A 23,958-nucleotide genomic window follows, 5' to 3' on the forward strand; every position below is an offset into this window, starting at 1 on the left:
TCATTGACCAGCTCCTTCTTTGTAGTTCTGGCCTGATCCTCCGCTTCCTTAAGATCAACAAGACCGCACGAGGAGAGATCTTGCATGGAGCCCCAGTCCAAAGGAGACTGACCATCATGTTCAGCTTTTTCCATTATCTAATAATTTCTCCAACAGGAGACCTTTTTTCATCAAGCTGCTTGGCAGCTGCTAAGTGACATTTTTCCTGCTCATATGCCAGTTAACACACCTAAGGAAACATAATTTTACATAATGAAAAATAAGTTGATCAATCTTAGCAGACTGTTTCAAATAAAGCGAAATGGGAAAAGAGCACCATGTTTCCGTCAAATTTCTTTCCAGTAGACATTTTTCTGAATTCACAAAGATGGGATATCGATTTCTCACTTGGAGATTTTTGGTTGTAGATTATCTGTTGGGACATCAGTGTCTGGGTTCTTATGGGTTAAAATGTATCTGAGATTTGTGTGAGTTTGAGAAATGTCTGAAATTCTAAAGGTATTTTCGTCTCTTTTATGTATGATGAAATGTTTAATAATATTAAAAAATATGTCATAAGATATATACTATATAACCAAAAGTATTCGCTCATTTGCCTCACATATGAACTGAAGGCCATCCCATTCCTAACCCATATAGTACAATATGATGTCTGTCCACCTTTTGCTGCTATTGCAGCTTCAACTCTTCTGGGAACGCTGTCCACAAGGTTGAGGAGTGTGTTTATAAAATGTTTTGACCATACCTCCAAAAGGTCATTGGTGAGGTCACACGCTGATGTTGGTGGAGAAGGCCTGGCTCTCAGTCTCCACTCTAAATAATCCCAGAGGTGTTCTTTTGGGTTAAGGTCAGGACTCTGTGCAGGCCAGTCAAGTTCTTCCACAGCAGACTCTGTCATCCATGTCTTTATGGACCTTGCTTTATTTGGAAAAGTCTGAATATTTAGTAGTTTTTTTGTCTATTTAATGTAAAACTATGAATGTGTCGACTGTTGTGAGTGGTAAAAACATCACTTTCATTAAATAGTAAAACAAAGAATCTTTTGACTTGTGTGACTTCTTATGTGAACAGTTACTAAAGAGATGAGATGCAGAAATCTTTTTCCAAATATTTTACAAGAATGACACCTTTCACCTGTGTAGGTGCTCAGGCTGCAGGGTGGGGTAGTCATTAGCACTTTCTCTTCCGGATCTGGCTTCATGCGCTAGCTTCCTCTGACACTCCAAAAATATGCGTCATAGATTTTTTGGAAGGAGTATAACAATTTGTTTAAACAACGATTCCATTCAAGTCATAATTTGTTGTCGCTGATCCGATTCATAGTCAATATTGGTTCATTTTGAATGATCCAATTTACTGACCTAAATTGGATTTAGGACATCTTTAGCTAAAAATTCAACCAGTGTGACTCAGTGATGAATACACTGATACTGAACAGAGCAGGTGAAGTTTTCAGGATTCCTTGTTCTTCTTGCAAAATAATCAAGTGTGAATTAAATATGTGTACAAACAAACAAGTAAACAAGAATTAATGAAAAAATGCATTTGATGTTTTTCCACATCAAAATAATCTAAAGGGAACATTATTAGAACATTCTATCTCACTCTATGGTCACATGACTTTGCTAAATTCAAAGTGTTTCCACACACTGGACTGGAATGATGGCTTGATCATTTTTTGCTGCCATCACTTGTTTGTTGTCCCCCGTGATGCACTTTGTTTTTACGTTACAGTAAAAGAAACCTTCCATGTCTCAATCCAAATGGTATTTCCCAAACCCGATTATTGATTTATCTTATTTTGAAACGATTTTATTATATCAGTCGATTAAATTCTGTTCTGCCTCAGACAGATCTATCTGGTTAAATAGATTTAACCAGATAGATTTTTTTCACCCCCTATTATTTGGTGAATCTAAATTGTTCCTTAGGTGTTAGCATTTGTGTTTGTGGCTCGTTGGGATAGGCTCCAGCAACCCCAACAGGTATTAAGTGGATATAAAAACTAAAGTATGGGTGTTCAGGTGGGAGGCTACACCATAATAACCAAAACTAAAAGACATCTCCCCCGTGTCAGTTCTTACAAAAGCTTTTATTTTTGACCACACTAACAGTTTTTTTTCCCAGACTTTACTAAAAATGGTCTCTCACTTGTAATAGTTTTGTGATCTATTGATTTACTACTTTGAATACGAGTGTTTACTCATAGATTACAAGTGAAAAGTCTTTCCAGCTGTGTGAATTCCGGTACAAGTCTTCAAATTCATTACTTGAGTAAAGACATTTCCACATATTCCACAGGAATATTTCATATAAACAGTTATATGGAAAAGAGTGATCTGCTAATTGAAACATGAACCAGACCGTTGTTCCACAGAACTTTTCTGTCCACTTGAACTCAATGATGAAGAGGGCAGTGGAATAAGGCTAGCATGCTTAACCCTTGTAGACCCCACCAGACAGTGCTCTGAACCTTTTTTCTTCAATGATTTGTGATCTTCACTGGTGTCCATGGATTACATGAAATCTTTCCACCTTTATCCACCTTTATCATGGTAGGTAGACCACATCAATATCAGGGTGGGGTCATCTGGACCCTGTAGGATATCACAAGGGTCAGGTTGTAGTTAGGCCAGCAGAAAACCCAGCTGGGATTCAAACCAGGGCTTCTTCTGATTAGCGAAACTTCTTTGATACACTTTAAAAGTAAAAGGTCTTTAAGTGATGTGAGTTCTCATGTGATGTTTCAAACTCCTTGCATGTTTAAAAGCTTTCTTACAAATTTCACATAAAAAAGGCTTCTCACCTGTGTGAGTTCTCATATGGGCTTTTAAGACGCTCCTTGTAGAGAAACATCTTCCACATACTTCACAGGAAACAGGCCTCTCACCCGTGTGAGTTCTCATGTGAGCTTTTAAGTCGCTACTTTTAGTAAAACCTTTTTCACATACTTCACAGTTGAAAGGTCTCTCACCTGTGTGAATTCTCATGTGGACTTTTAAGTGACTACTTGTAATGAAACCTTTTTCACATACTTGACAAAGAAAAGGCCTTTCACCTGTGTGAGTTCTCATGTGATAGGTTAAATTCCTTGCGTATGTGAAAATCTTGGTACAGATTTGACATGAAAAAGGCGTTTCACCTGTGTGAGTTTTGATGTGAACTTTTAAGACACTCCTTGTAGTGAAACTTTGTCCACAGAACTCACATGAAAAGGGCTTCTCACCCGTGTGAGTCCTCATGTGGACATTTAAGATGCTGCTTTTAGTAAAACTTTTTTCACATACTTTACATGTAAAGGGTCTTTCCCCTGTGTGAGTTCTCATGTGGACTTGTAAGTTTGCACTTTGCATGAAACCTTTTCCACATACATCACAAGAAACAGCCTTCTCACCAGTGTGAGTTCTCATGTGGACATTTAAGATGCTACTTTTAGTAAATTGTTTTTCACATACTTTACATGTAAAGGGCCTGTCACCTGTGTGTATTCTCATGTGAGTCTTCAAATTAGAACGTCGTGTAAAAACTTTCCCACAGGGTCCACACCAAAATAAGCTCTTATGTGAAGGACAGTCCAGCTGAACAGTCACAGAATCACTGCACTGGATATGAGGGTTAGCTTTCAGAACTGGGCTCTCACTTGGTTCTAGCTTGGAGTCCATGTTTTCCTGATCATCCTCAGTGACCATGAAAGCATCATTTTCCTCCTTCATTTCAAGCTGATCTGCTTCCTCACTGATGAATTGTTCCTCCTCCTCCTCTTTGATCAGTGGAAGCTCTGGTTTGTCTTCATCCGGACTGGAGCTCCTCTCCTGTTTCCAGAGAAGCTGCTCATCATCAGTCTCCTCCTTAAAGATGTTTTTCTCTGAGAGGTCTGCAGGAACAAAGTTCAGGAGCAAACTAGTAAAATCATCTAAAACAATAGATAAAAGGAATCTGTTCCCTAACAGACATAAAAGATTAATCAGAGTAATTCCATAATCACAGCACTTATTCATATTATCCACATTTTTATTTCATAACAGCTGCTCTAACTGTAATTAAAACATAATGTGACACGGAAAAGAAAAACTAGCTGCTTTAAGCATAAACCAGACTGTTGTTCCACAGAATGTTTTCTATCCATTTACACTCAAACATGAAGAAGGCAGTGGAATTAGCCTTGTAGGCTTTAAGTCAAAGAAGAGTCTGTTGTCCAAGCAGGAAGTAGTATTTGCAGTTAGGCCTGGAGAAAACCTTTACATTCTAGCCAGGACTTGAACCAGAACTTCTTCTGAATACTTACAGTAAAGTGACTTTCAAATACTTTACAAGTATAAGGCCTATCTTTAAGTTATGCGAGTTCTCATGGGATGTTTCCAATTTCTTGCCTGGATGAAAGCTTTCTTACAGGCTTGTCACCTGTGTGAGTTCTCCTATGAGCTTTTATGTCAATACCTTTGTCACACACTTTACAAGGAAAGGGCCTTTTGCCTGTGTGAGTTCCTATGTGGGTTTTTAAGGCACTACTTATAGTAAAAATTTTCTTAAATACTGCACAAGGAAAAGGATTTTCAACTGTGTGTGTTTTCATCATTAAACTACCCCAATCGGGCAAAAATACCTTTACACATTTTACACAAGAATTTGAGCTCTCATCTGAAGGAGAGTCCAGCTGGACAATCACAGCATCGCTGTTTCTGATCTGAGTGTTTGCTTCCAGAACTGGGTTCTCACTTGGTTCTGGTTTGGAGTCCATGTTTTCCTGATAATCCTCAGTGACCATGACAGCATCAGTCTCCTCCTTCAGTTCCAGCTCCTCTCCTTCCTCACTGATGAATTGTTCCTCCTCCTTCTGCTCCTCTTTGATCAGTGGAAGCTCTGGTTTCTCCTCATCCAGACTGGAGCTCCTCTCCTGCTTCCAGAGAAGCTGCTCATCATCAGTCTCCTCCTTACAGATGTTTTTCTCTGAGAGGTCTGCAGGAACAAAGATTCAGGAGGAAACTAGTAAAATCATCTGAAACATTAGATATAAAGACTCCCTAACAGACAGAAAACAGGAATCAGTGTAATTACAGTGGTTACGGAAAGTATTTCACTCTTTTAGTCCCTCTTTATATCTGTGCGGCCAAAAACTTTCTCAATAATGGACACTGAGCACAACAGAAAAAACAGGCGTAGAAATCTCTGCAATTTACAAAAAAGAAAAACTGGAAGGAAAAAGAAAGCATCACTAAAGTATTCAGACCCTTTTCCTAGTATTGAGTAAAAGCCTCCTTTAGGAATTATATGACTTTATAGTTTCTCTTTCTTTGTAAAATGCAGATCTGCAAATCTTTGAAAATTTGTAGAAATATCTTCATATTTGTTTTTTCTGTCAAGCTAGAGTCCTCAGTGTATATTATTGAGTAATAAAATGAACTTTCCTGATTTTGACAAATGGCCGCAGTGATACATGGCTGCGGGGTCTGGGGGGGGTGGGGGTGGGGGTCTTGTCGGCCCTGACCTGTGGGGGGGCATTCTGGGGGAGGGGGGGGGGTCCACTATTGGTACGGGGCAGGGGGGGTTGACGGGTCGGGGTCTCCGCTGAGGCCATCGGCGGTTTCCCCGGCCGGTTGGCTGCCTCGGTCCCGTCGAGGCCTGACCAGAGCTCTTCTAGGGCCGGCGTTTGGGGGTGGGGGCCTGGGCTTGCTCCGGGGGGGGGGCGGCGCTTTCTGGCTCCTCTCTCTCTGTGTGGGGGGGGTGGTGCTGGGCCTGGGGTGTCGGCGCCTCCGGGGGTGGGGCCCCTGGGCTGGGTGGGCCTGGCCCCCTTGCTGGGGGGGGGGGGCGGGGGACAGCTGTTTGACCACCGGGGGACAGTCTATCAGCTGTCCCCAACTTACCCCCTTCCTCATATAACCTCATAATAGGGTGAGGGGGTGGGGGGCTTAGCCTGCGATGAGCCTTGGGGGGGGGGTTTACTAGGCAGTGGCCCCCCTCCTATGGTTGCCGTATGGAGTGGGACCCCCTCTTTCGGTTTTATTTGCACCTTAGACATGTAGGGCCCTTGGTAGGGGGGGTGCTTGGACATCACTGCCAGCAAGCAGCGGATGTCCTCCTAGCACCCTACCCGCCAATTTTAACCGCACCTTAGACATTTAGGGCCCCTTGGTGGGGAGGGTGAGGGGACGTCACTGTGAGTAATCAGGAGATGTCCCCTTAGTGCCCTACCCGCCAATTTTAACTGCACCCCCCTTAGTACACACACCCCTCCCCCCTCAATATATACATCCCAACATAAACACACACACATGCACACACACACCATCTCAAACACACATACACGCACACACAATTTGCAAGGAAGGTGGGACCTGGGTCCATCTGTCCCCTGCCTCTTCCCTGGTGGGGGGTGCGGGCCCCCCTTTGCAACGGCGGCCGTGTCCCCGGGGTGCCGGCTTCCTGGGCCCGGCGGTGCTCTCTCCGCGCGGTGGGGGAGTTCACATTACATCTGAGCCGGGGGTGTCTGGTCCCTGGGGGGTGGGTTCTGGTCCTTGCTCCTGAGTGCTGGGCCCCGCCAAATTTCCAACTGTGGCCGAGCCTGGTCGGGCCATATTTATAACACCCCTTGTGGGCCCTCTTTTTTTCCCCGGGGTTCCCCCCTCCTGGGCGGGGGCGGCGGGCCCCCTGCCTCGCTCCTCCCTGGACCAACCGTGGGCCGGGCGGATGGTTGCCTGGAGTGCGGGGCGGGTCTCCCTTGGGGGGTCCTGGCTCGTACCTGGGGTTGGGGCGGGGGGATGCCCGGAACTCCTGGGTGGTGGTGGGGTGCTCGTTTGGGGCTGTGGGCGTCCTTCTCCGGTGGGGCTCTGCGTTGGGTTCTCCCGGCGCGGCGGGGGGGGCTGCTCTCCTGGTTGGGCTGGGGCGGCGCTCTCTTTCCCTCCGTGCTTCCCTGGCCTCTGGCTCTGGGGCCTTGCGGCGGCCCTGCTGGCCCTGGCCTGGGTGGCGGGCTTTGTCGCCTGGGCGGCGGTTGTTCCCTGCCGGTTCCCGTGTGGCGTTGGGGGGATTCCGGCTGCCGCTGCTGCTGCGGTGGGGGTCTTGGGGTGGGGATGGCTGGGCACTCTCCCTCCTTCTTTTCACGTTCCACCATCCATTTTAGAAGAACATAAAACCTCACCTGAGCACTGGTGTTAGCTCACCTTTGCACTAATAGCTTGCATGACTGAATGACTGAAATATTTCACACTAGTTGGTTATCAGGCATAAGTATGCGTGTGAACACTATCTGTTTTGTGTACATGTCGAAAGGTGGACATTTTTGCAGCTAGCAGGTGTGTTTATAACATTTGAGTGTGTGTGAACAGGCCCCGCCCTTTTTGTACTGCATTTGAACCTTACCATAATGATTAACAACCAGTAAACTTGCTGCTTTATGCTGCTTCATGGTCTTATCCCCCTTCCCCTCCTATTATCACCCCCTACCCCCCCCTCTCTCTAGCGTCCCTCTCTCTTCTTCCCCTCTTTCCTTTTCCGTCCGGTCCAACACCAAAGATTTTCAGACATGATTGAAATTAATAAAGTTTGGCCTCAATTACAAAAGGGGTTTATTCAGACATACCTTTGGTTTGTCAGAAGATTAATAACCCCTCTTGTTAAAGCAAAATATGTCCAACACAAGAGGCCCTCAGCTCTCGTCTCTCTGCCCAGCTGTTGGACAGGACAAGTTTAAAAAAAAAAAAAAAAAAAAAAAAAAGGAAGTAGTATTTACAGTTAGGCCTGGAGAAAACCTTTACATTCTAGCCAGGACTTGAACCAGAACTTCTTCTGAATACTTACAGTAAAGTGACTTTCAAATACTTTACAAGTATAAGGCCTATCTTTAAGTTATGCGAGTTCTCATGGGATGTTTCCAATTTCTTGCCTGGATGAAAGCTTTCTTACAGGCTTGTCACCTGTGTGAGTTCTCCTATGAGCTTTTATGTCAATACCTTTGTCACACACTTTACAAGGAAAGGGCCTTTTGCCTGTGTGAGTTCCTATGTGGGTTTTTAAGGCACTACTTATAGTAAAAAGTTTCTCAAATACTGCACAAGGAAAAGGATTTTCAACTGTGTGTGTTTTCATCATTAAACTACCCCAATCGGGCAAAAATACCTTTACACATTTTACACAAGAATTTGAGCTCTCATCTGAAGGAGAGTCCAGCTGGACAATCACAGCATCACTGTTTCTGATCTGAGTGTTTGCTTCCAGAACTGGGTTCTCACTTGGTTCTGGTTTGAAGTCCATGTTTTCCTGATCATCCTCAGTGACCATGACAGCATCAGTCTCCTCCTTCAGTTCCAGCTCCTCTCCTTCCTCACTGATGAATTGTTCCTCCTCCCTCTGCTCCTCTTTGATCAGTGGAAGCTCTGGTTCCTCTTCATCCAGACTGGAGCTCCTCTCCTGCTTCCAGAGAAGCTGCTCATCATCAGTCTCCTCCTTACAGATGTTTTTCTCTGAGAGGTCTGCAGGAACAAAGATTCAGGAGGAAACTAGTAAAATCATCTGAAACATTAGATATAAAGACTCCCTAACAGACAGAAAACAGGAATCAGTGTAATTACAGTGGTTACGGAAAGTATTTCACTCTTTTAGTCCCTCTTTATATCTGTGCGGCCAAAAACTTTCTCAATAATGGACACTGAGCACAACAGAAAAAACAGGCGTAGAAATCTCTGCAATTTACAAAAAAGAAAAACTGGAAGGAAAAAGAAAGCATCACTAAAGTATTCAGACCCTTTTCCTAGTATTGAGTAAAAGCCTCCTTTAGGAATTATATGACTTTATAGTTTCTCTTTCTTTGTAAAATGCAGATCTGCAAATCTTTGTAAATTTGTAGAAATATCTTCATATTTGTTTTTTCTGTCAAGCTAGAGTCCTCAGTGTATATTATTGAGTAATAAAATGAACTTTCCTGATTTTGACAAATGGCTGCAGTGATACAGGGAAGAATTCATTTCTTACAGTAGTTCCAAAGACTGTGACATCATAAATATTGTCAACATCTTTATGCAATATTAATTAAAAGTTTGCACTCATTCATCTATAACTCTTTTTAGTCAGAATTAAAGGTAGCAATCTCTCATTAAATTTTAACTGTGGCAGTCGGTTTTAAAAGAAAGGTAAAACTGAGCAGCAACTGTTCAGTTTTTTGTCATCGGTCAGTGGCCGCCCAGGCACATATGGAGGTCGTGCAGTGGCAGGAAGGCAGCAGCGCAATAACTGACTGATGGGAGGGTCTCCAAGGTCCCCCAAATTGACCGATGATCAGATGATTTCAGGCCGCTACCCTCCAGCCCCCCCCTTCTCCCATTCTGCCTTCTCACTGCCACCTGTTATAAAAACTGTTAGAAACCACACGGAAGCAGCGTGGGCACTTTTGATGTAAATATTATAATTGTGTATGTAAGTAGTATGTAATTTTGTTTTGTGAGCTGCACATATTTTCTTGATTTTCTTGTGCACTGAGAATGTGCAGCAGTGCAAGATTGAGCAATCGCGCAGTGAACATTGGCCCAGGTTACCGGGCCGCTGCTGGCTGGTGGCACTTGATATGGACGGCTGCTGTGTGGAAACATTTAGGCATGATCTAGGCCAGCAATCTGGCTGCTACCACCCAGTGACCAATGATTTTCAACAAAAAAAAAAATGAAATCGGCCAGCAGCAGCTGAACTTGAAGATTCCGCCGATGGCTCCTCATTGTGCGGTGGCAGTTGCGGTTTTGACCGTAGCACTTACCACTTTGCTCCCGGCGGCCTGATTAATGTTGGTAAACAGCAGCCACCATCAGTGAGTGAGTGTGTGTGAATGGCTGGATGGGACTGTGACCATGAAGCTCTTTGCCATTAAAAACTGTTAAAAAGCTCTGTGCCTCTCACTATTTGTTTTATTAATTCATTCATCTTCGTTTCCGTTTGTTCCCTTTCGGGGTCGCGGGGCTGCCGGAGCCTATCCCAGCCACTGTGGGCAAAGGCATCCTTGTCGCAGGGCCACAATCACACCTATGGGCAATTTAGATGAACCAATGAACCTATGAAGCATGTTTTTTTTTTTATAACTTTATTTATTGAACATTTTTTGTATTAAACACACATACAGAGTGTATAATGAAATTTAAAAAAAAGGCAATCTGTAAAAATAAACACTCGAATGTCAACCCGTCCCACCCCCCAACCCACCCACCCCCTTCAACAACCCCTAAGAGGCCAAGTCAAACACAGAAAAAAATAAATAAGAAAAATAAAAAAACACAAACCACTTGGGCATTTAAAGATAAGAAATAGGTTCAAAAAGAAGAGGAGAAATAAATAAATAAATAAATAATAAAAAGGGTAATTAAATAAGTAGTAATAAGTGAGAAAACCAGAGTAACAGCAGTGGCTGTTCGTTGCACTGGTGCTCAGTCAGCCTCCAGATTGTGAGGAAATGTCAAGGAGTCCATATATTGTAGGAAAGGGCTCCAGGTCTCATGAAACACCCTGAGTGAGCCTTGAAGTGAGTACCTAAGCCTCTCAAGTTTGAGATTATAAAGCACCTCGCGGACCCAGCGGACATGCGAAGGGGGACGGGGGGAGTTCCAGTTCAGCAGGATCAGCCTGCGTGCTAACAAGGTGGCAAATGCAATGGCCCGCTTCAGTGCACTTGGCGTGTCTGAAGTTGGGGGGAGACCAAATATTCTATGACGCATGTTTTTGGCCGGTGGGAGGAAGCCGGAGACCCCGGAGAAAAACCACACATGCACGGGGAGAACATGCAAACTCCACACGGAAAGGTCCCCCATACATGTTCTGTTTCAGGTCCCCCACCTGGGACTTGAACCAGGGGCCTTCTTGTTGTGAGGAAAGAGTGCTGACCACTGCACTGTGTTTCATAATAATAAACAAAAAAACAGTCTTTGTCAGAAAAGTTAACGTTTACATACCTATTCTTTGCAGCTTTATTACAGGAATCCTGATGATGTTCCCCAGCCGATGATCCAACAAATCCGACTCAATCTCCAGCTTCACATGCGGGTCCTGGTTCAGGATCAGCTGTTCTCCCTCCCGATTACTGCACAGTTCTTCTGGTGTCTCTTGGATCTGGGATTCTGGTTCTGCTTGGTCCAGACTGGAGTTCATCTCTAGGTTACAAAGCTGCCATTTGTTCTGAACTACTTACAAACAAAAACCAGAAAACAAAGTTATTAGCCAACTTTCATCCTCAAGTCTTCAAAACTTCTACACACAAATCCGCCGCGAAATCTACGGGCGCCGCCATATTGGCTATCGCCATTACTGCGTGGCTGTGGACTGTGACTTACCGCTGCCCTCTATTGGATTTTCAATGAAAGCATTTCTAACGCGAATATCACAGGTGACAGGTAGATAAACAATGGCAAAGGAAAGGGAAGATTGGGTAGATGACGTCAGGCAGTGGCCAAAATTAACCGATGCAGGTAATTTAATGACAAGATAATGTATTAAGGCGCGTATTCATTGATGACAGCAATAAAACCGAACGCTATCATTACTAGCTGTGTTGCTAATATGTTCATTAGCTTGCAAACATCTAAAACACGTCTAGTTGTAGTAAAATAAATGTTTTTACAGGTATCCAGGATAATTTTATTATTTTATCATTTTTGTTAAATGTCTTGGGCCTGATTCTGTTCAGCGTATCCCTGGGCAACCAAACAATCACCTTTTCCCTCATAAACCTTGCAAGGATTGGTCTCCAAAATGTAAATATTTCAGATGCAGTGGTTCTACTCACTCCAAATCGTTTACCCAAGTCAGTGAACAATAAACCCAAACGGAGTCTCATTAAAACAAGCAAAAATTGTTCATGGACAGCCAATTTGGTATTAAGTGGTTGTGAGCAAAAAGTCAGAACGGCTCGCAAAAGTAGCCAGAAACTGTCAGCACATAAACCTGTATGAAATATAAAGTCTTTGTTATTTAAATTTTTCGCTGACACTGATGGCGTTGGATCAGTCTGAATGGCACAGTCCTTCATCGGCTTGTTACCGCTGCTGAAACTGTAGTTGTGGTCCATGTGATCTGGCCACTGGATTCCAACATCAGGTGTTTGCAGAGGCAAATTTTCCAAATTTCCAACATCCACATCTGTTTCCATTGGTTCAATAGCTGAGTTCAGGTGTAGTGGCTGAAGACATCTTTTTCTGGGTGGAGGTCTAGCTGGAGTTACCTAAAGAAAAAAAAAAGAGCTGTGCATTAGTAAAACATGAGAATGAAGCATATTTAAACTAACAATGTGATGCAATAATATGGCTCTGCTAAGAGACCTACTTACATGACAATCATAGCCCATGAACAACACAGGATATGGATTTTCTCTTGTGGGTTGTCCGTCAGGAAAATGTATCCCACACACCTTAGTGAAACATAAATATACATACATTGGTTGTTGTAAATACTTCTGAAATACTTTGCACATGCACAATTCCATTTTACCATCCTATTTATTAATCCCTGGAGGGGTTTTACAGATAATATTGTTCTTTTTTGTGGTTTAAGGGGCCAAAATTGTTGTTAATCCCCATCCTTTTTAGTCTCCTGTTGTAATTGAAGTACTATGTGGATTTATTATTTGTGCAAGAATGAAGATTTGTCTATTTGACATACTAGTTTAATTATTTCATAACACCAATCACAAAATAATCAAAAAACCAATTGGTTGAGTACATTTAACCAGCCATAGCAGATGTTTTTTTACCCAAAGAAAAGCAACGAGGACAAACAGTTAAGCCAATGCACAGAAATAAACTACAGTAACTTAATTACAGATCATACAAAGCACTAAAAACAGAGCTTTAGTCTTGTAAAATCATATTTTCACTTGGAAACACTACGACATGAAAGCTTCAGCTGTGTTTTCGCCTGTGGCTAATAATGTTAGCATCTTAGACCGCGGTCAAGTGAGCCGACACCGACTAGCTAGCCGTCACTGACTTTTTGCATGCGCGTTTACATCATAGTTTACGGTGCACACCGCCAGTGAGCAGAAAAGACAGTATACAGCGCTAATATCACCCATGTCACAGTTAATCATTATCAAATAACTTTCAAATAAAACTTTCAATGGAATATTGTTGTTAATGATGTTCACAAATATCACAGCAAGTTTGTAGAAGATTTGCTGTATAAAATTAGAGATATTGTCATTATAGTCTCATTCAGGCCTCCTCATTCATAGTCAGTGTAACATGGAAACCACCTAAAATGCCAGTTTATTAAAAGATTACACAAAGGTTTCACTTAACAATATTCCATTGAAAGTTTTGTGTAATCTTAGACAGAAGCCACTTTAGAATGAATTGACATGACTGGACCAGATGTGGCATTTTCCGTGGAGAATCTTTATTACTTTTTCATTCCATGCCATGCCATGCTCAACAACACACAAAACACTCTTGTTAGTGTTCAAACTCACTTTTAGAATCTGTCTGATTGCAAACATTTCAAACAAACCCATTATTCTTGGTAGTTCATTATAGAATGGTCAGACATGCAATATAAATGAATAAATCTGTACATCAAATGACAATATAGAGCTGCAATATCTCTCATTAATTCCTGAGCACAGTACATGTTATTTGATAATGATTAATTGTGACATGGGTGATATTAGTGCTTTATACCGTCTTTTCAGCTAGCTGGCGGTGTGCACCGTAAACTATGATGTAAACGCGCATGGGAAAAGTCAGTGACGGCTAGCGTGACCGCACTTCCACAGATGTCGGCTCACTTGACCGCGGTCATCTTAGCTGTTATGTTATATTACACCCTCTGTGTGCAACATGTGGCATTAACAGATCGAACAATCAAAGCCAAACGTACCACAGTATTCTTGTTTGCTGTGAAGCCATTTCGGTTTATGTATTTCATCCACTTTTGACGCACATCTTGGTCCTCCGCTCGACCAGGAAATCTGTGTAATCCATAAGGCCGTAAACACGGGCAGTCTAGGTGCAGCAAAGGTTTGTGAATTTCACAAACAGTCTTATTCCAGGCCTGTATTTTTGCACTGCTGTTAAAGCAGCCGAAAACACAACATGTTCTCCCCGGCATCGTTCAAAAAAAAAAAAATGGACAAACTTTTTGCATCTAAGCTCGCTTGTAAACTTGCAGCGAACGTCTGCAACAGCCGCTGCGGGACCAACAACAAGCTACTTTTCTGCTACTTCCTTAGCAGCAGAGCACCGCAGTAATGGCGCCACTACTTTACTTCCGGGTTTCGCCGAATTTGTGTATAGCTGCAGCTAAGAGAGCCTTCTGAATATTTAAGGATTTTATGGAAAACGTCAGATGGAGTTTTCTGCAGCATTCTGATGGAAACCTTACCCTGAGGAAAACCAACTTTCAGTTTCTGCTCACATGGTTATATATTGTCTTATCTGTCAAACTGTCAACAAAACCGACTTGTTTTAAGCTTCGGCAGCAGTCAACACTATTATATTCCAGCATGTAATTAGAGTATATGCATCAGTTAGTCTGTGAGAGTGATCTATCGGCTACTAGAGCTGGGTAACTTGTGTGAAGAGCTGAACAAACTGCTGTCCTGATTCCCTGTGGATTGCAAAGCCCTCTTATCTGACAATCTGAACAAACCTCAATCTGCTAACACATCCTTGAGTTTCTGATCATTTCCCCTGCCCACAATCTGTTGATAACGTGGATGTTCTTGGCGTTGTTGTTTTTTTCACCACCAACTTATCACACAATGACAGATCATCATGGACAAATCGGTCATTACTTTGCACGTATCCGTTCATTTCTTCAGTTCTCAATCAAAAGAACTACAAACTCTTTCAGTGCTTAGTTTATAGCTTAACTGTAAGACAGCTGTGGTCAAACATCACGTTTTATTCAAATTGATCAGACATTTTTGTTACTGTGCAGTTTTTGTTTTGTGAAGACTGCCATCAGCCTAGTCATTTCATGGATAAATATCCCCAAACTGTAGAAATCTTATCAAACAGTGACAGCCAACATTACAAATCAAATGACAGCAAAGCTAAAACCGGATACTGCTGCCTTTTTCCAGACATGATAAAAATTACGTCGCCCTCTAGCGTCACGGAGTGTAAAAACAATCAAATATCAGTATGAAAATTTATTTTGAGTCATAATTCAAAGTTATATGCAATTCAGGCTTGGAATATGAAAATACATTTTGCAATCTAGAATTTAATATTACAGAGGGCTAGGTAGTAGAAACAACTGTTGCAATTAATCCATATTTCAAGTTTATCTCCTGGTGTTGTTTGTTCAACGCAGATTTATTCTATTCTTCCTTAATTTGTCTTTTTGGTGCAAAGAAACTTTCCTAAGATGTTTGTTATGTACTAACTTTGCTTGGCGGTCAGTGCACCTTCTTTAAGTGGCCTGGTCCTGTAATTTGCCTGTGAAATCATCATGACCTGTGTAGTTCTAACCATACAACCTTAACAGGAGAGAACCAACCCCAATGAAAATGCCACAGAGGAGTCCCCTTTTAATAATATGGACCATAGAGATGGGATAATCGTAAGAAACTTGATGTCAAAACACAATAAACACTGAGTCATTTATTGATTTCCTGAAATTAAAAAAAGATTTAATATATTTTACATGTAACAAATGAATATTTACATACAGTTCCACCTTAAGGTCCTGCTGCAGTATCTGTTCTTCAACCACGTTTGTGCGCCCATTTTCTCAATCTTATCTGCCTTTGAAGATAGACCTTATACAGCTCCTTTGCTGTCAAACTGAAAGGAGGGATTCAAGGATTGTTCAGTAATACAACATTTATGGAAGGACAACTGTAGACCATTCTTACACTGCTAGGATCATAAATCACTTTGTAATTAAACAAAGACACTCATCTGGTACGGAATCCCCAACCATACTCTATGAAAAGTCAATGAAAATCTATTAGTCTTATGCTTAAAGGGGGTAAATGTAATTTATAATATGCTGATTTTTGTGGATATTCTAGCATTGTCTAGTTCCTTTTCTCATGAAAACGATGATGAGGATTGTCCATGTTGGATTTCAGTTTTTGATATATCCTCCTTTTCACTCACCACAGTCACAGACTCAAGGGGACATCCCAGAACGGAGCCAGATTGCCACACAAAAGGGCAACACTGTCTTCTTGACGTATTTTTCTCTTTAGGTAAAAAAACAAAACTCCACAAACAGTAAATCACAACGATCCAAGTTCCAAGTCAAATGCCTGTTTACAGAACATTTTCAAGCGTTTTCAGCAGTTTATTATAGTTTTGTTTAATATATGATTTAAATACACATTTGCAACTTTTTACATACACATTAAGAAAAAATGATTGTCATAGCGTAATGCAATATCTCACACAATTGAATGAAAAGGTAATTTATTATTCAAAATCTTCATGTGAGAAACTGGTCTTCTATCTTTGTGAATCCTGATAAATGTATCTTTTACATAAAAAAAACCATTTGTTTTATTTGTTTTTACTTTACAAAAAAAGATAATGCTGTTTTGAAATTTTGCTTACAGGTATATATAAAACTCTGATAAAATAAACATATTTTTTCAATATATAAAATCATTGATCCACAAAAAAACTTTTTATTGAAAAATATTCCACAAAATTCACAACAAAGAATTGTCTGGGCAGTGTAATTTAAAGATTTAATGAAAAAGACAAAAAAAAAATGACTTCTTTGACCTGTGTGAGTGCTCACGAAGACATTAAAGTCAGGGCTTGCAATGAAACTTATTTACATGTAACAGGCCTTTCAGCTGGGTTTTTACTTTGGTTTTAAATTGAATATCTTTTCTTTACTGTAACTTTTTAACAGACTTTACAAGTAGAGTCAACTGTTTGGGTTCAGTAGTGGATATTGGAGTCACTACTTGCAGTGAAACATACTTTACTTTCCAAATAAGGTCTAACTTATGAGAGTTCGTTGGCTTTTCCCTGTACTACTTTAATTTAATCCTTTTTCACATACTTCTAGGTGAAAAGCTTTTCACCTGTGTGAGTTCTCATGTGGACTTTTAATTCACTACGTGTTGGGAAACTTTTTACACAAACTTCACAGCAAAAAGGCCTCTCACCTGTATGAGTTCTTATGTGGACTTTTAAATGACTACTTTTAATAAACGTTTTTTCACAGACTGTACAAAGAAAGGGCCTTTCACCTGTGTGAGTTCTCATGTGAGACTTTAAGTCGCTGGTTGAGATGAAACTTTTTTGACATACTTCACAGGTAAAAGGCCTTTCACCTGTGTGAGTTCTCAAGTGGACATTTAAGGCAGCTCTATGCATAAACCGTTTTTGACATACTCTACAAATAAAAGGTTTTTCACCGGTGTGAGTTCTCATGTGATCGGTCAAACTTCTTGCCTGGATGAAAGCTTTCTTACAAATTTCACAGGAAAAAGGCTTCTCGCCTGTGTGAGTTCTTGTGTGGATTTTTAAGTCACTACTTGTACTGAAAAGCTTTTCACATATTTTACAGGTAAAAGGCTTCTCACCTGTGTGAGTTCTCATGTGGATTTTTAATTCACTAATTGAGGGGAAACCTTTTCCACATACTTCACAAGAATAGGGCCTCTCACCGGTGTGTGTTCTCATGTGGGTTTTTAATTTACAACTTTGACTGAAGCTTTTGCCACATACTTTACAAGAATAAGGCTTCTCACCTGTGTGTGTCCTCATGTGAACTTTTAGGTCACTGCTTTGAGTGAAACTTTTCCCACATACTTCACAAGTAAAAGGCCTTTCACCTGTGTGAGTTCTGAGATGAACTTTTAAGTCACTATTAGTAATGAAGCTTTTTTCACATACTTTACAGGTAAAAGGCCTCTCACCTGTGTGAGTTCTCATGTGGACATTTAAGGCAGTACTTTGAACAAAACTCTTTTCACATACTTTGCAAGAATAAGGCCTTTCACCAGTGTGTATTCTCATGTGAGTCTTCAAATTACTACGTCTAGTATAAACCTTTCCACATGTGTCACAGGAATGTGAAGTCCCGTGTGAAGGAGAGTCCAGCTGGACAGTCACAGCATCAATGTTTCTGAACTGGGTGTTTGCTTCCAGAACTAGGTTCTCAATTGGTTCTGGTTTGGAGTCCATGTTTTCCTGATCATCCTCAGTGACCATGAAATCATCATTTTCCTCCTTCAGTTCCAGCTCCTCTCCTTCCTCACCGATGCAGACCTCCTCCCACTCCTCTTTGATCAGTGGAAGCTCTGGATCCTCTTCATCCAGACTGGAGCTCCTCTCCTGCTTCCAGAGAAGCTGCTCATCATCAGTCTCCACCTTACAGATGTTTTTCTCTGATGGGTCTGCAGGAACAAAGATGCAGGAGAAAACTAGTATTAACAGGGACAATCAGTATAATTATATATTCCAGTGTTTTTCAACCTTTTCTGAGCCACGGCACACTTTAACCTTGACAAAAATCCCGCGGCACACCAGCATCCAAAAAATAAAATAAAGGAGTAACTCCTAGTCTGTACTGATCTACAGCTCCTCCACAATCTCATATGCAGTTTTGTGATAATTGTGGCAGAAAAAGATGGAAGTTGCAGCTGTTTTTTCTAAAAGATGTAATAAAAGTTAAGTTGGAAGATTTAAAAACTGTTTGAAGACTTTTAACAAGGAAGACTCATTGTACGCTGAGACGCTTTCACTTTACCCAATGCATCATGGGAGATGTAGAGCAAACAGCTGCCAAACACAGACAGACTCGCTTCTCTGAGCTCCATTGTTTTGTTCACTTTATCCACAGTCTGACACCGGATCCCGCGGAAAGCTACACCGCTAAAGAAGAGCTACCGGGTATAAAGCCTGATCGATCTGGATTTATTATTTTAGGAATTACCGATTCAAAGCGAAGAGCCTTTTCCTTTTTTGGGAAGAACAGTAATAATTGCCTGGTTCCTAGTTTGCTGAAATTTTTTAACCGTGTGGATTTCCTCAAAAAGTTTACATTAAAAAGGGGAAAATTTAGAGGAAATTGTTTTGTAAAACTTTACTGGTTGCCCATCTGGGCCTAATGTCTTACCATTTTTGAAAAAAGTTTTAACTGTGTTCCCACTTATATGTTCATATGAAAACTTACTTTTCTGTAATCAAGCCGTAGCAACTTTCAGACTCATGTTTGCTCCTACAGACATGATGAACTTTGACCTGCTTCTCCTGATTTACCACGTTCCTCCCAGTGGCCTGGTTGTGTAGCTACACAGCAGCCACCGTCAGTGTGAGAGAGTCTTTGGCTACTCTGAAGGTAGAAAGGTGCTATACAATATACTACAATTTTTAAAATAAAAAACATTATTCATCAGAACAGTTACAGTTGACCTACCTATGCTTTGCAGATTTACTACAGGAATCCTGATCATTGTCCTCTGGTGATGCTGATGATCCAACAAATCAGACTTGAACTCCATCTTCACATCAGTCTCCTGATTCAGGAGCAGCTGCTCTCCCTCCTGGTTACTGCAGAGTTCCTCTGGTTCCTCTTTGATCTGTGAAAGTTCTGGTTCTGCTTGGTCCAGACTGGAGTGTCGCTCCTGCTTATATAGCTGCCATTCCTCGTCATCCTCACAGACATGTTGGTGTTGAACACCTGGAGGAAAAAACACAAAGAAATGATTTGCCCCAATTTTAAGTTGCTAAGAAACAATTTTGTTTCAGTATGGCGAATTTATTTGTACAGTAGTTGTACGCAGAGGCAAGTAATTTTTTTAGAAAGGGTTTTACTATAAACATTTAAATAAAAACAATTTAAATCAATAACAGTAAAAGCTGCTTTGAACTGCTTCTCCTGCTTTACCAGATTGCTCCTGGTGGCCTGGAGCAGGTAAACAGCAGCCACCATCAGTGTGTGTGTGTGTGTGAGTGAGTGAGTGAGTGAGTGAGTGAGTGAGTGAGTGAGTGAGTGAGTGAGTGTGAATGGCTTAAAGGGACTGACCACAAAGCTCTTTAGCAGTAAAAAAGCACTATATAAGAACACGTCACTTACCATTTGTTTTATAATCATAAAACATCATTTTTCAGAAAAGTTAGAGCCATTTACACATTCTACGACGTTTGTACTGGATTTGTAGAATTGGTCAACTTAGTAGCCCAGCAGTTCTATTGGCTGAGATGTACGACGTAGTAGATGCGCATTGTTCTTGTTTGTTTTAGTGAAGCCTTAGAGCTAAGAGAGCGCACTAGTTTTTGGACCGTACTTTAACGTTCTTATAATATGTTAATATGTTTCGTACCAATAAATTACTTTCCAATCCACTTGGAAAGTAAACATTTGAATACAAAGATATAGGACTGTGGAAGCTCATTTAAGAAAGACGCGTCAACTATAAGCTTCGACTCTACAGCTTAAGTGTCCCTTTCAGAAATTAGAATGAGCCACACTTACAAGAACAGTTCAAGTTTACATACCTGTTGTTTGCACCTTTCTAACGGGATTCATAATGATGCTCCCCAGGTGATGCTGACGATCAAACAACTCAGATTTGAACTCCTCCTGTTCTCCCGCCTCATTACAGCACAGCTCTTCTGGTTCCTCTTTCATCTGTTGAGGTTCTGGTTCTGCTGGGTCCAGATTGGTGTTCATCTCGTTAAAGAGCTTCCATTTGTTCTGAACTCCAAACAGAAGAAAAAACAACACATAACATTAAAGTTACCATGTTGAAGAAAAACACACATTCTAAAGTTTTTGACGTTTCTTTAAGAGATCTCTAGCTGCAGTGACATTTCACATGAACAAATGTATTCTGTTGGTGTTCAGACCAACCTCTGTCTTCAGGTGTGTGAGATCTTTATCATCTTATCTTTCTCATATCGTGAATTTCTCCTTCATTTGTGCACATTTCGATCCAAATCTCAACTTCCACTTTTCTGTCAGTTTTAATTCTTTGACCAAATGATTGTGGAAAATGTATTATATTACAAACATGCTTGTGGTAATATAAACAAATTTACTGTGAAAAGCTAAATATAAAAAAAGAAAGAAAACGCATAAGATCCAGAAAAGAATATTAAAATTTATGTGGCATTTCAAATTAAATGAAAAAGACATATTTCAAAATCACATCTAGAAATGTCATTGCTTTCAAAAGCCCCCATTCATAAACAAAGGCCTGCATCATCATTCAATCATCTTTTTCAATACATCATTCATTAAGTCAGCCAGTCTTTTATTGGTCATCTTCAACCCTTGTGTGTTTCATCCAGGCTGGGGGGTTCTTCACAAAGCAACCCAACATTTTTGTGTCAGAGGTGGGATCCATGTCTGAAGGTGGAAACGGTAAGAACCTGATTTGAGGCTCGGTGACCAATCAGAGCCGGCTGAGGGTTAGCAGGAGGAGGGTTCAGCTGGAAGTGGGTCCCTAAACATTCGTCTGAAGGGGGATTCAGTACCAGCAGATATAGAGCCGGTGCCTGGCTCACTACAACAATGGCTCCAATTTCAGAAAGACATGAGTGAAAGGTGGGATTAGGAAGCAGTACGGCAGGAGAAAAGGTGGTGCCAAATTCAGAGGAAAAACTTCAGAAATGACATGAAACAGCAGCAGCAACCGCCAGGTGAAGAACATTCTCTATAGATGTCATCACTGGGTGGTGAGAGTGGTTCAACACTCATGGGAAATGCTCAAACTTAAGTAAAAGTAAGAAGATAAATAAACAAAGCTATTTTAAAAATAAATAGGAGATGATTAATGAAGTTCTTCTGTCAGCAGAAACAAGCGGGTGAGGAATGTCTTCTTCATAAGTTCTCTGTACTTGTTGGTGGAGAACACCTGTCGCACAATAACATCCTGGATAAATCATACAGTCATCAGTATTAGCCTAAATAACAAAAGGCGTTTTTATTTAAATTCACAGCTACAGTAGTGTGTTGGAAGATCCAGACCCCCCTGATGCAACAGTAGAATAAATCCAACAACACAAGAGGCCTTCAGCTCCTGTCTGTCTGCTCATCGGTTGTTAAAAAAGAAAAATCCTCAGTCATTCCTCTGCTCTGATCTGGACATTTCTTCCTTCATCCTTCAGTCCTCCATCAATAGCAACCTGATCCTCTTTTGGATCACAAGGCTGTTGCCGATTTACTTTCTGGTCATAATGAATCTCACTTGTAAGTCATTTTAATTAAAAGAATTTGCTAATGATTACGAAATTAAAATGACATTTGTCATTCTTGGGCAAAGAGAACATGGCCCACAAATACATGTTTAAGTTGTTCTTTAACTCCAACACAGAAATGATAAAGTGAGTGTCCTAATTTTTCCTAAACTTGAGGGAAAAAATGATTTTTAGACAGAGGTTTATGTACCTTTTCTTTGTGTTCCAGGAATCCTGATGGTGTTCTGCAGACTGCAGTCCTCATCCGACTCTTCTTTGAACACAGACATGATATTTCCACAGGTTTTCAGAGTTTCTTCACATTAAGACTAAAACTGTACCGGTGAGCAGCTGCTCTCCCTCCTGATTGCTGTACAGTGAGTTCCCCTTTCATTCGTTGAGGATCTAATTCCGCTCGGTCCAGACTGGAGTTCCTCTCACTCTCACAACCACGTTGCTGTAACATCTGAAGGTAAAAAAAACACAAATGACACTTGTGGTAGTTAATTTCTTAAATAAATAGTAACTATTAGCGCAGGGTTTAAATCGAACTCTATGACTATTCGTGCACTGTTGTTGTTGCTGCATTCATTAAGTCAAGTCAAGACAGACTGCTAGTCAAACACAGAGCATTTCGTTACCTTTTATTGGACATTTGAAGTTATATTTCGACTGTGTAAATACGTTTTCGTTTTGTGACGTCTGTCGTCAGTTTAATCAACTTAAAATTGGCTAACGCGAAATTTACGGGGATACTTTTGACTGAGACGCTAGAGCTAACAACGGCATTCCTTCAATACTATGGAACCGGAAACTCCGACTTTAGCAGACACGGTCTTTTACACTGCCCTCTAGCGACACGGAGTGTAAATAAAACAAACCCGCGGTTTTGCTGGTTGACTGACTAATTGATTGAATTTTCTTTTACGGACTAATGGTTTTGTCACTTTGTGCTTTACTCCTACTCCTGTTCTTGTTCTACGGAGGGCCTTTAGATCATGATCTCTTAAACTATTTTCGTATTTTCAAGTTATTTGAACCAGTTCATATTACTTTTTAAAGCAACTAAAAGGTAAAACTTTTTTTTCATGTGAAAATATAAGCTTTTTTTCCTCTTCAAAAAATTGCTGTGCTCAAAACTTAGATACAATTATTTTATTCCTGCAACTTATCCCTACACAAATGTTGTATAATTACTAGGGGTGTAATGATTCATTTTACCAACGATTTCATTCAATATTTGTCAAGTTATTTTGCCCCACTTGAAGGGGAAAGCATCAAATGGAGGAAACGCCAGCAGGAATCCATGAACTTGTCCCTTTTCTTTTCCTTGCATTTGTTTTTAGACAGAGAACGTTTTCTAGTTGTATTCAAAATCCACCTTATCAGGTACTATTAAAGGTGGAGCTGTTGTACACACGTACATAAATAGTTTTTCCCTGTATGCTTTCCTTCTCTGTTAGATTATTTGGGTGACCTGTGATGCCCCTTCAGAATCAGAATCTTTTTATTGGCCAAGTACAGCAAATGTACAGGGAATTTGTCTTCAGTTACTTGTGCACTCGTGCAAACTACCAAATATAATATACTATTGTATTTATTATAAAAGTTTAAGAGATGGGATGCCCAGGATCATTTTTAATGTAATTTCTATATTTTCATTCCCTTTGTAGGGGAAGGTGACATGACGACAAGCAGTGGGACAGGAAGGAAATTATTTAGTCTTCTTAACTCACTGCAATGTGCCATCTCCATTATCTTCTTTTTCTTTGCAGGAAGTTTTTTCATCTTAATGATGTTTGTAACATTTTTGTGATGGACGGAAAAGGAAAGAGGGAAGAGAGAAGGA

The 23,958-nt window shown here is 40.8% G+C and overlaps 1 protein-coding gene and 1 pseudogene across 2 annotated transcripts in view; both read right to left on the reverse strand.

Annotated features, from left to right (window-relative positions):
• Positions 1 to 19,213, reverse strand: part of LOC144986718 (uncharacterized) — a 52,315-nt pseudogene extending 33,102 nt beyond the window's left edge. Inside the window, exon 1 of the transcript XR_013650580.1 lies at positions 19,102 to 19,213. The product of XR_013650580.1 is annotated as an uncharacterized LOC144986718 (transcript). The remainder of the gene's footprint in view (positions 1 to 19,101) is intronic.
• On the reverse strand, positions 2,074 to 22,468 carry LOC111949116 (uncharacterized). The gene is made up of 7 exons (XM_078934594.1): positions 22,451 to 22,468; positions 22,321 to 22,380; positions 20,427 to 20,630; positions 19,345 to 19,608; positions 8,223 to 8,462; positions 4,717 to 4,956; positions 2,074 to 3,874 (listed from the first exon to the last, which is right to left on the reverse strand). Exons 3-7 carry the CDS (start codon positions 20,599 to 20,601, stop codon positions 2,718 to 2,720), a joined length of 2,076 nt encoding a protein of 691 aa, XP_078790720.1. The 5' UTR covers positions 20,602 to 20,630; positions 22,321 to 22,380; positions 22,451 to 22,468; the 3' UTR covers positions 2,074 to 2,717.
• Between the last annotated feature and the right edge of the window lie 1,490 nt (positions 22,469 to 23,958).

The sequence above is a fragment of the Oryzias latipes genome, chromosome 17, assembly GCF_053564925.1.
Source record: "Oryzias latipes strain Hd-rR chromosome 17, Olatipes_Hd-rR_3.1".
NCBI classification, from domain to species: domain Eukaryota; kingdom Metazoa; phylum Chordata; class Actinopteri; order Beloniformes; family Adrianichthyidae; genus Oryzias; species Oryzias latipes.